The sequence below is a fragment of the Culex pipiens genome, chromosome 2 (assembly GCF_016801865.2).
Source record: "Culex pipiens pallens isolate TS chromosome 2, TS_CPP_V2, whole genome shotgun sequence".
NCBI lineage: Eukaryota > Metazoa > Arthropoda > Insecta > Diptera > Culicidae > Culex > Culex pipiens.
The window spans coordinates 96,702,994-96,716,114 of record NC_068938.1 but is presented as its reverse complement, the minus strand read 5'-3'; the positions used below and the strand labels follow the sequence as shown (position 1 = coordinate 96,716,114).

General features: G+C 36.3%; 1 protein-coding gene across 1 annotated transcript in view; it reads right to left on the bottom strand.

Annotated features, from left to right (window-relative positions):
• The window catches only part of LOC120416612 (ras-GEF domain-containing family member 1B), an 87,220-nt gene that overhangs the window by 24,408 nt on the left and 49,691 nt on the right, over positions 1-13,121 (bottom strand). Inside the window, exon 10 of the mRNA XM_039578411.2 lies at positions 8,108-8,382. Coding sequence (XP_039434345.1) covers positions 8,108-8,382 — 275 coding nt within the window. The remainder of the gene's footprint in view (positions 1-8,107; positions 8,383-13,121) is intronic.

Genomic DNA, 13,121 nt, shown 5'->3' with positions numbered 1-13,121 from the left:
CGCAATTGGTGGCTCAAATTCAGCTGCGGTTGAAATTTTATTAATAACTGTAGGGGAGATAGAGCCAAAAAAATCAACTCGCTTCATAAAAAAACATTATTTTGTAATCATTGTTTTTAATGTTTAAAAATATTTGTTTGCAATTCTTTGAAAAAAATGTTGAAATTGTTTTTAAACATCCATCGCAATATTAATTATATCAGAAATTCAGCATAAATGAGTGTTTTCGTCAAATTTAAATCAAATTTCTCAGTTCTCTATTTTTTCAACCAAGATGGCGGTCAATCACATTCAATCAGAACACGCGTTTAGCGCCATATTTATGCACTGCTAATTGGCCGCGTTAAAAGCTTTTTCAGGAGCTTGTGGTTTTAAGTAAGCTTTTCGCATGCCTAATGGCACTTGACAGCTAAAACACCCTTGGTTTTAAAGAAGCATGCGATAAAACCGTTTGGCATGACATTGCCATTGGGTTTTCAAGACTCTCTTAAAACTTTCATAAAACCTTATTGAAAGCCATTTAGCTTTTATTGTCACTGCCTATTTATTTTTACGCAATGTCATTGTTATTGAAAAATTCTGGATCAAGATTTGAATGTTTTTTCTAAAACAAACAAGACCGGCCGATCGGGAATGATGCCTTTCAGAGCCTTAATCAAGATTTCAGTCAGAATGGATTCTACAGTGTGTAGAAATTTCATTTAAAATTGAAATTGATGTGGGCCATTCTCAGAAAATTCACACAGCAGTTGCCCCGACCGATCTTGAATTTCCGTGAAACTTTGCTCTAAGGGGTATATTTGGTTCCTGATCACGTGACGGTGGGCGTTACGTCCCTTTTCAATTTTCTAAATATTTTTTTTTAAACTACTCCATAAAATGTTCTAAAATTATCGTTCAATAAACTACTTTTGGACATGTCCTTAAAATTGAATAAATACTAGTTCAAATCAACACAGATTATAGCTTTTAAAATAAAAAAAAAGTCGACTTTACTTTTATTTTTACAGTTTCCAAGGCTCTCAATTTTACAGCACTGTTACTATCAACCCACACCTTCATCATATGAAGTGTACAAAATGCAATTTGCAGCGAGACGCAAGCTTGCACAAAATGCCAGCTGCAAACATTTCCCCAGAACATTCATGACTCTAAAAAACTAAAACTACTATGGGGGAAAAAAAAACTCCGGAAAATATAACGTACCCAACAACTAGTGTGATCCCTACAAACAATGAAGGCTGCGAAGGCGTCAGGTGGAAACTGTTCGGGCTGTTGTTTCAACTTTTGGCCTCCGGAAAATGCAGCACAGAGGATTACTGCCGGACCAGGTCCAAGGGACGCGCGCCAACACCCTCGGCAACACGACCCAGTAATTGCATCTGTGTGCGTGTGACTGTTTGTGTGCTGCGCAACCATCCGTTTTCGGCTATTTCGTCCACGTTGCATTTCCCCAAGGGCACCGGGCCACACCTGGGCTGATGGAGGCAACCCATGGTTGGTTGGCGGGTCATTCATGAACTATGAGTGCAGTTGATCTGAACCACTCTTAAAAAATATTCCAGTGTTGTTTATGGATGACCCCCAAGCACAAATCTCAAATGCAAACGCTGATGCAGCGACGTGTGTTCAATACAAAGCATGATGCCTGAAACCGTGGAAAGCCGTACGGTTCAACTGACGAAACCGCCCTCGGGATCCAGCAATCCTAATGAGTAACTTCCGTTCGACCAAAACCTCGGTGCGTTCAATCCAATCAGCACGAATTCGACGAAGTTAGGAGCAGCTGCTGCAGTGGCTTTTGATCAATGTTCAAAATTCAAATTAAAAAACGGCGAGATAAAGTTGATGAAGTTTCGTTAAACAGATTATTTGCAATTTGCAACACCTGCAGCTAACGAAATAATCAAGTTTTCAACACTAACGAAACATAAGTTTGGGGTCGTCGTCTTCACGCGTGCATTTCGGACGCCGTTTCGTGCAACTTTTTGAGATACCTTCAACAAAAACCATAAAAACCCCTGCAATGTTGCCACTCGTTATATATTTTAAACATTGTTTCGATCAAAATTTGCTACTTTGAAATAGTTTTAACCTGGGTGCAGAATAGTTGTCCGCAAAGCGGCCTCAATTTAGAACTGTCAAAGCGGAACCAATTTACTGTTCGCATAATTAAACCAAGAAGTGGCAAGTATTGTGATCGATCTATAATTTATTTAGTCAGGAATAAAAAAAAAAATCGACGGCTATTGAGGTATTCGAAGTCAAAACATCTTAATAAGAGGGTTGAAATCGAGATTGGCATAATTCGTCGCTAAAATTTTATAATCGCTATGTCTCACGAAAAACCTATGTTTATGACGCTCTTTTAAATGTTAGCGACGAATTATCAATAACTATGAATAGTACTTTCCAAATAATATTGGATAATCTTACTCCGATATTATCACTACACATAATCTCGGAACTCCCATTCGGTTGCTCTTCTGATTCACGAAATTCCACCCACTTTTGACACAATTTTTCATCACGTGGAAAACAAAAAAAGGCCTCTTTTGGCCGCCCATCGTTTAGTCTACGAAGAAAAAAGTGCGAAGCACTTAATTTTTCTACTATGGGGGAAAAAAAAACTCCGGTAAATATAACGCGCCCAACAACTAGTGTGATCCCTACAAACAATGAAGGCTGCGAAGGCGTCAGGTGGAAACTGTTCGGGCTGTTGTTTCAACTTTTGGCCTCCGGAAAATGCAGCACAGAGGATTACTGCCGGACCAGGTCCAAGGGACGCGCGCGCAAACACCCTCGGCAACACGACCCAGTAATTGCATCTGTGTGCGTGTGACTGTTTGTGTGCTGCGCAACCATCCGTTTTCGGCTATTTCGTCCACGTTGCATTTCCCCAAGGGCAACGGGCCACACCTGGGCTGATGAAGCAACCCATGGTTGGTTGGCGGGTCATTCATGAACTATGAGTGCAGTTGATCTGAACCCTCTTCAAAAATATTCTAGAGTGGTTTACGGATGACCCCAAAGCTCAAATCTCAAATGCAAACGCTGATGCAGCGACGTGTGTTCAATACAAAGCATGATGCCTGAAACCGTGGAAAGCCGTACGGTTCAACTGACGAAACCGCCCTCGGGATCCAGCAATCCTAATGAGTAACTTCCGTTCGACCAAAACCTCGGTGCGTTCAATCCAATCAGCACGAATTCGACGAAGTTAGGAGCAGCTGCTGCAGTGGCATTTGATCAATGATCAAAATTCAAATTAAAAATGGCGAGGAAAAGTTGATTAAGTTTCGTTAAACAGATTATTTGCAATTTGCAGCACTTGCAGTTAACGAAATAATCAAATTGTCAACACTGACGAAACATAAGTTTGGGGTCGTCGTTTTCGTGCGTGCATTTTGGACGCCGTTTCGTGCAACTATTTGAGATACCTTCAACAAAAACCATAAAAAATCGCTGCAATGTTGCCACTCGTTATATATTTTAAACATTGTTTCGATCAAAATTTGCTACTTTGAAATAGTTTTAACCTGGGTGCAGAATAGTTGTCCGCAAAGCGGCCTCAATTTAGAACTGTCAAAGCGGAACCAATTTACTGTTCGCATAATTAAACCAAGAAGTGGCAAGTATTGTGATCGATCTATAATTTATTTAGTCAGGAATAAAAAAAAAAATCGACGGCTATTGAGGTATTCGAAGTCAAAACATCTTAATAAGAGGGTTGAAATCGAGATTGGCATAATTCGTCGCTAAAATTTTATAATCGCTATGTCTCACGAAAAACCTATGTTTATGACGCTCTTTTAAATGTTAGCGACGAATTATCAATAACTATGAATAGTACTTTCCAAATAATATTGGATAATCTTACTCCGATATTATCACTACACATAATCTCGGAACTCCCATTCGGTTGCTCTTCTGATTCACGAAATTCCACCCACTTTTGACACAATTTTTCATCACGTGGAAAACAAAAAAAGGCCTCTTTTGGCCGCCCATCGTTTAGTCTACGAAGAAAAAAGTGCGAAGCACTTAATTTTTCATCGAAAACATCAACATCAACAGATCCAAAATGTTTTATAATAATTCACTTCAGCAGCAAAAAATATGTCACGCTTGAGCTTGAACATAGCCTTCTACTTTGTTTATGTTTACAGCTGTAGTGCAGTTGTATTAGTGGGGAGCAGTGGGGAGCTTTCGAAAATCACGTTACGCATTCTGTCTTTTCAGCACCCAGGTTTTAACTTTTTTACAAGAAAGGCATAGGATTTGCTTTTGAAAAAATATCTACGCAAAATTTAAAAGAAATCCGGTCTCGGGCTACACAAAACCTAGAACAAAACTCCAAGTAGGGGAATTATACCCTTTCTAATCAAACACCTACCTTCGTCATATGGAGAGTTTGATGCTCGATTAAAGCTCCAAAAGTACTATTTAGGCTGTAAACTTACCAGAAACAGCACCGCCTCGAGTAAGCACGCAAATGTATGCCACTTACTGGCCAAAAAGATCAAATTTAATGCATTTTTGATCATAATTTCTATTTTGTGAGACCATTTCTCATCATTTTGGTGGCACACACATCCACACGCAAGATCAGAGGTTAACTGCTTAACGAAAGTCGCCATCAATATCTTTTCACTTGCACTAACGATTTCAAAGCGCTTAAGATATAAAATTGCTTCCAACTACCGGCAACATGTTCTTTTGACCGTTACTTAGTCACTCACTTGAAAAAAAAAATCCCGAAACATGTAAATAATTAGCAAGCGCCATCAAAAAAACAAACGCGCTAAGTCTTTTGACGTTTCAATTTTGACCATCCATTCCAATCGAAGGCCGAAGAAAACCGATCGAGAAGCGAAGGCAAATAAAGAACAAAGGGTGGCCACCAACACCACCAGCAGCGTCTATTGGAGTGAGCCAGTGATGCCAGGAAACTTTCTCTATAAATGCTACTTTTCGTGAGTGTTCGCTCAAAATTTCATCAATTTTGGCAGCACGAAGCAGACCCAAACGAGCGTTGGAAGAAAAAAAGAACTAAGCTGAAAATAGAAAAATGGGCGTGGCCCAATGCACACGACTGATTAGAATGCGTTTTGAAATATTTTTTTAAAATGCTTGTAAAAGGAATAGCATAACTTTTAATAAAAGTGAAAATAAACAGAAATGTTCACAAAAAGTTGCTCTACTCGTTGGTGTACTTGGTTTTACTGAATTTCAAGGAACACTCCAGATTATCCAGCATCATTCAAACAAGACCGCTTATTAGGCTTAAAATGGGTTTATTTCCCCTACATTTCGACGTCGTCGTGCTATCTTGCCGCACCCGCCATTTCGACGTTCTGAGAAAAATGCGTTTTAATGTTTGACCTTGAATAAACAATAACGAAACACGTTTTGTTTGGCTGACCATTATGTGCATTGTCCCGAAGTTTGGTTGAAGTTGGTTGCTGGAGTCCCGAGTTATAATTACAAATGTTTACGGTAGTCTAACTTGTACGTGCGTCAAACGCGTTCTGACCTGAAATCCCTTTGGCCAGTTGTCGCACTTACATCAATTTTCAGAGAGTGACAAGATAGCACGACAAGATTGAAACTACTTTCATACGAAAAGTGACAAAAAATTTCAGAGATTTCTTGGTTTTCATTGAATATCTCAGAATTGAAATCGAATTTTGGGGATCTGTGAAGGTCAAAAGATGAGGCATTGTGAGCTGCACAAAATGGCGTTCTTAACTCAATTTGGCCCAAAATGCACGTACGACAAGTTAGCACGACGGCGACGATTTTGTAGATTTTGATGAGTTCTAAATAGGGAAACAACATGCAATTCCATATTTTTTTTTTATTTGGCTCAAACTTTAAGCGATCTTGCCAATGAAAGAAGCCATTTTGTGTCATTGGTTCACCCATACGAGACTCCCTACAATTTTGGCAGCTGTCCTTTTTTTCCTTGCCTATTTAATTACCAAATTTATTTTCTCAATATTTCATCACAGCCTATTTTTGGCCATTATGACCACCATCATGGATTTAAATAGCCTATATCACTTGAAAGCAGCTAATGATAACGTCTGATTACAGCTGGGTAGAGGTGGGCAAAACCGCTCTTTTTTAGGAGCCGCTCATTTTCGTTCGCTCATTAAAAAGAGCCACTCTTTTGAACGGCTCTTTCGCTCTTTTAAAAAAATTGGATGAAAAGTTTTTTTTTAAGAATCGTGTGATTTTAGAAGTTATTTTAAACTGGACTTTTATAAATTATTTGATAAAAAAGTTAAAACTGAAAACGAGAAGATGCCCTTGAAAACCATAGGTCTTGGTGGTCTCTATGTCAAGATTTCTACTCGAACCTAAACATCTAAACATCCTAAACATCATCTAGGATGTTGGACAAATTGATATAAATTTTAAAATTGCGTTTATTTCTGCAAGAATGGAACTAATGCTGATATTTATTTGGAGAAAATATTATGTGAACTCTTTTCTAAACTCTGATTTAATCGATAAAGTCTATAACGCTAAAGTTTAATCGGACAAAAGGATTTTTTTTCCATAATCTCTAAACTATTCAGTAGATTTTTGGTAATATTTTACAAATTATGCAATTTGAAATGCTCAAATTTGTATTCTGGTGTATTCCTTTTGGGATTAATTTTTATAAGGATTGAAATATTTTAAACAGCATTTTCAATTTCCAAAAACAAATTCAATACTACATGTTTTTTTTTTGTAAATTCATTAAATTATATTTATAAGAAAAATCATGACATCTTGAAACGGTTCTTTCAAAAGTCCAGAGTTTCGAAAAGAACCGCGTTTCTTTTTTTGTGAGCCACGGTTCGTTCGCTCTTTTTAGTGAACCGGCTCTTTGAGCGGCTCGCTCTTTTTTTGCCCACCTCTACAGCTGGGTAATTCTCCACTAACACACACAGCAGTAGGCCCGACCCCTCTTCGATTTGCGTGAAACTTTGTCCTAAGGGGTAACTTTTGTCCCTGATCACGAATCCGAGGTCCGTTTTTCGATATCGCGTGACGTATGGGCGGTACGACCCCTATCATTTTTGAACATGCGAAAAAAGAGGTGTTTTTCAATAATTTGCAGCCTGAAACGGCGATGAGATAGAAATTTGGTGTCAAAGGGACTTTTATGTAAAATTAGACGCCCGATTTGATGGTGTACTCAAAATTCCGAAGAAAAACGTATTTTCATCGAGAAAAACATAAAAAAAAAATAAAAACTCTGCCAGTTTCCGTTACTCAACTATAAAAACTTTTGAAACAAGTCATTTTAAGGTAAATTTAATGTACTTTTCGAATCTACATTGATCCAGAAGGGTCATTTTTTCATTTTGAATCATAATTTTTCATTTTAAAATTTCGTGTTTTTTCTCACCTGGCAGGGTTATTTTTTAGAGTGCAACAATGTTCTACAAAACTGTAGAGCAGACAGTTACAAAAATTTTGATATATAAACTTAAGGGGTTTGCTTGTAACCATCACGACTTATCGTGATTATACGAAAAAAAGTTTTGAAAAAGTTAGTCGGCGTCGATCATGGCCGTTCATCGTCACACGCGACAGACACGGACGAACAATGTTACACTCTAAAAAATAACCCTGCAAAGTTAGAAAAAAAACACGAAATTTTAAAATGAAAATTTTTGTTCTAAATGAAAAAATGACCCTTTTGGGTTAATGTAGATTCGAAAAGTACATTAAATTTCCCTTAAAATGACATGTTCCAAAATTGTGTACAGTTGAGTAACAGAAAATGGCAGAGTTTTTAAAACTTTAATTTTATCTAAAACAAATGTGAAAATTCCAATTTACAACCCTGGGAACCCACGTCAACTTAAGTGGTCCGTGTCCCAATGCTACATATTTTACTTCGGCCATGAACTTTTGGAAAGTTCACTTTTCCACGTACAGTAGGAAACTTTCCCACACGATGACGTTACTGCACACATCAGACCAACCGTCCGGAAAACCCCCCAGGAGAAGCAGCAGGATGCGGACAATATCGGTGCAACCCATGTCCCTCGGGGGGAGGTTTACTATAGATTCCACACTTCCACGCTCCACGCTCACTTACCGTACACAGCAGTCCTCCCGTGATTTAAGCGCCAGCTTGACGATGTCCACAAAAACCGGCACGACAACCCACTCGTTCGGCTTGGCCGACTTGGGCCCGGTGGCCAGCGATACCGTGGAAGATCCCGTTGACGATGGCTGTTGTTTCCGCTTCTTGTCCAACGTGGTCGAGCCGGGCCCGGTTGCCGTCTGTTTGCTCCACAAATTGCCACATCCTTCCGCGTGACGTTGCATACAATCCAATTGTTGGCTGGTCGTCGACGAAAGTTTGCTCCACTGGGGAAAAAAGGAAGAGTTGGGAGTCAAAAGCTTTTCGAGGACATTGGAACAGTTCTTTAGAAAATTATGGATATTTTCAAATATAATTATCAACTTTTTAATTCAATTTCCCTTACATTGTAAAATTATTCAACATATTTTTAGAAAGTGATGAACTACGAATGAAACTTTCAAAGAATGCAATTTCGCAGAGAATAGCTCAATTACATCCTGTCGGAGTTGAGTCCCGGCTTTGTCTTCGGTGCTCGCTCCGCTTGCTGGATGCATCAGTAAAGATAAAATTAATTAACGCTGGTGCCAGTTGCACCAAGAGCTGTTGTACAGCAAGTCCCATTCTCCATTATCCCGGGCTCAACGGTAATGAATTTACAAAACTTTTCCCAGGAAACAGAGCTGAAGCGTCCCCTTGACAGCTGATCCCGAGGCCCCAGGTGAAGTGGCCAAGCCCTCGTCAGAGCTTCAACTGTAGAGAGAAAGAGAGAGTCGAGCAGCAATTGAAATCAACCAATCAAATCGGATAAGTGGCCGGGTCGTTCATCGGTTCCGGCAGATTTCATGCCCGTTGGATGTTTGTTAGGAGAGCACTCCGGTTTTGAAGAGCGGAAAAAAAAGTTTCGCCCGGAAATCATATTTCATCCAATCGTTTCCGAGGATGCCAAGTGGGGGGCGCCACCATGCGGTGATGGAATGCAATAAATTTTCATTTCAGCACCCACTTGGAGTGTTACATCAATTCACGACGGAAGAGGGCGCTTGAAGTTTCAATTCAATAACTCAATAAAAAAAAGTAGGTTTATTTTGATTTTTTATCTCAAGTCTGTATTTATAATAACAAAAAAAAATGGTGAAGGAGCAATCGACCGCTGATTCAATTAAAATAAATCCTACACCTAAATGGTACAAATTCTTTAATTTTTACATCTGTTTGCAGTACTCGCCCATCAATTACTTGATGCTTGAAAAGTTTACCTTCTTTATTGCAACATCATCCCCCTATCAAAACATTTGTGTTTTCATCTATTTTTGTGTTGAATTTTCGTTTTAGTTTTGTTTCGCTCAACGTTTATGGGGTGTTATTAAGCTTAGTTTAAAACAGGGGTGCCCAACCTTTTGGCCCTGCGGGTCAGATCTTATTTTTCTGAGGCAGTGGCGGGCTGGAAAAAATATTTGATAAAAGTTAAAAAAGTAAACTAATTTTTTTGATTTTTTTTCATGATTGTCTTTTAAAGTAAATAAATAAAAGAACTAGTGTTGCAAATAAGATTCATATATCTTGATTTTAAGAATGAAAAAAAAAGATAACTTTCAACAATGTGTTCATTTGACTTATTTTAATTTTTGTTTGTTTAAAATTGTATAGTTATTGTTTTTGACGATTGCAATTAAATACCTTGATATAATTTTTTATAAAAAAAAACATTAAAATTTCAATGGTCGTTGCAATTTTTTTAAGTTTAATTTCCTCAACACTACAATATAAAAAAAATCAATGAGACATGATAAAATTTATTCAAACGAAATTTGGATTCGAATATCCTTTACAAAAAAAAAAACATTTTGTGTTGCTGTGCATCTTTATTCAATTATTTCATAATGATTTACAGTAAAAAAATTAAAAAGTGTGAAAAAAAAACTAATTTTTAATTAATTTTTCTTCGAAATTCAAAGTTTATGAAAAACTATATATTTTGCTCCCTAATTTCTTGACTCATTTTGAGACATTCTTTAATATTTTAAAAATATTTCCCGAGCAGACGGATATAACGAGTTAAAAACATTTTTTGATATTTGAAAATACTGGGCCAATATCATTGTATATTATTTATAACATGTTTTGTTATTCGTCGTTATGATTTTTTTGTTATTGAATTGTTATTGTAATAACAGAATAATAACATTTTGAGTTATTCTTCGAACAAATCTTAGTTTTTTTTTTGTAATTTTAACAACTAATCCGATCATCCCAAAAACAGTTGGAGTTATTTTTCCATTACAAAAATTGTTATTCCCAAGTTGTTTTGGCTTCCAACTAATATCAGACCAATAACAAATTTTGATGTGATAACATAAACTGTTATTAAACTCTTATGCAAAAATTGATTTTGGAAGAATTTTTCATAACACTTTTTGTTATTTTAACAGTATTTGTTATTGAAATGGCATGAATTTTGTTATTACCGTCTGCCCGGGTTGCGGCGATCTTTTTCAGTATGAATAATTTGCTTTTTAAGCTTTTTTTAATCTTTATCACTGAAAAGCTGTTTTGGAAAAATACATTAGTTTATGATTACTTAGGCCGTTGCAAATATTTTTTGAAGTTTATGTTCCTCGACTCTGACCAAAGTTGAGGGGAGGGGGAGGGGGGCAAGCGTAAACATGGTAAATATGATTATCAATGCAGAAAAATGCATTTTAGATTGTTTTCAGTTGATTAGACTTCTATTTTCATGGAAATTTAGAAGTTTTTTGGAAAAATATTTTTTTGCCCCTTGATTTTTCAGACCATAAACTTTGAAAAATATTTGCAACGGCCTTATTTATTTAAAAAATAGAAAAAAAGCAATTTGAAGTAAACACTGTTAAAACAGAAAGAAATTTTAATTTAGTGCCTTTTTATACATTTTTAAACAAAAATCCAAGTTTTTCATAAATCCCAATATATTACGAAATGGGTTATTTTGTTTTTCTGGCACCATTTTTCAGTTTAAAAATATCAATATAGAAATTATAAGAATCAAATTCAAACATGAGGAATGTTTGATTTGATGTGATAACCAACAGGGCCACAAGGTTGCCTAGAATTACAGTGGCTCAGACTTAAAGGAAGCATCTTCAAATTACTGCCGTATGAAGGGCCAAAAGGGGGTGGTTGGACGCGAACAAGCAAACTCACTCACGGTGAGAATCTCCTTCCGACAGAATTTTTCATTTTAAAATTCTGTTTTTCAAAAAATAACTTTTTTATTTTGACATTTTTTTAAGAATCGCCATAACGATTTGTTCATATATTACGTCCAGAGATTTCGGGATTTCAGACCCCCTTCCCCTCTGTCACGCACTTTTCCTATACCTTTAACATGGGCTGTCAAAAACCAAAGAACCCCCCAAAGTCATTTACCTGTATGGCCATTTTACCGAATTGACAGATTCCCGAATGGTTATTTACCAGATAATTCCATTTTCCCGAATGAAATTTACCTAAAGATATTAACTAAATTGTTTTTATGGTAAATATAAAGGCCTATTTTCACAAAAGTCAGATATAAATATTAAATTCTGCTAACGTGCGTTTATGTATGAAAAAAAAAAAACACACACAAAAATAACAGCAGAAGGCCATTTATTAACCACGCGGACATTTGAAGAGGGAGAGGAATTGAGATCATCCACGTTCCATACAAAAATTGTATGAACAGTTGTCGGCAAATGAAAAAAAAAATCCAACCCGGTATCCATCGGTAAGGATTGCACAGCAACGATATCTTTATGTGACGACCAGCGATGAAATAATCATCATCAAAAGAAAATCTTTGGATGTTCATCAAGAGAAAAAATCCGAAGGGAGCATGGCTCTCCTCTCTCGCGCACGAAAGATCGGTAAAAAGAATCTAAAAAAATCATCATCTTGATTATTCGGCGGAACATCTTTTTCACTACTACACATGAGCAGTTCTCTAGGATTTCGGTCATTCGATTTTTTTTTGTATTTTTTAATCCGACTGAAACTTTTTTGGTGCCTTCGGTATGCCCAAAGAAGCCATTTTGCATCATTAGTTTGTCCATATAATTTTCCATACAAATTTGGCAGCTGTCGATACAAAAATGATGTATGAAAACTCAAAAATCTGTATGTTTTGAAGGAATTTTTTGATCGATTTGGTGTCTTCGGCAAAGTTGTAGGTATGGATACGGACTACACTGGAAAAAAATAATACACGGTAAAAAAAATTTGGTGATTTTTTTATTTAACTTTTTAACACTAAAACTTGATTTGCAAAAAAACACTATTTTTATTTTATTTTTTTTTTGATATGTTTTAGAGGACATAAAATGCCAACTTTTCAGAAATTTCCAGGTTGTGCAAAAAATCATTGACCGAGTTATGAATTTTTTAATCAATACTGATTTTTTCAAAAAATCGAAATTTTGGTCGCAAAAATTTTTCAACTTCATTTTTCGATGTAAAATCAAATTTGCAATCAAAAAGTACTTTATTGAAATTTTGATAAAGTGCACCGTTTTCAAGTTATAGCTATTTTTATGTAACTTTTTTTCAAAATAGTCGCAGTTTTTCATTTTTTAAAATTAGTGCACATGTTTGCACACTTTTGAAAAAAAATATGTTTGAAAAGCTGAGAAAATTCTCTATATTTTGCTTCATCGGACTTTTTTGATACGACCTTTAGTTGCTGAGATATTGCCATGCAATGGTTTAAAAACAGGAAAATTGATGTTTTCTAAGTCTCACCCAAACAGCCCACCATTTTTCAATGTCGATATCTCAGCAACTAATGGTCCGATTTTCAATGTTAAAATATGAAACATTTGTGAAATTTTCCGATCTTTTCGAAAACAATATTTTCAAAATTCAAATCAAGACTAACATTTCAAAAAGGCCAAACATTGAATATTACGCCCTTTTAAAATTAAAAAGTTAAATAAAAAAATCACCAAATTTTTTTTACCGTGTATTATTTTTTTCCAGTGTAGTCCGTATCCATACCTACAACTTTGCC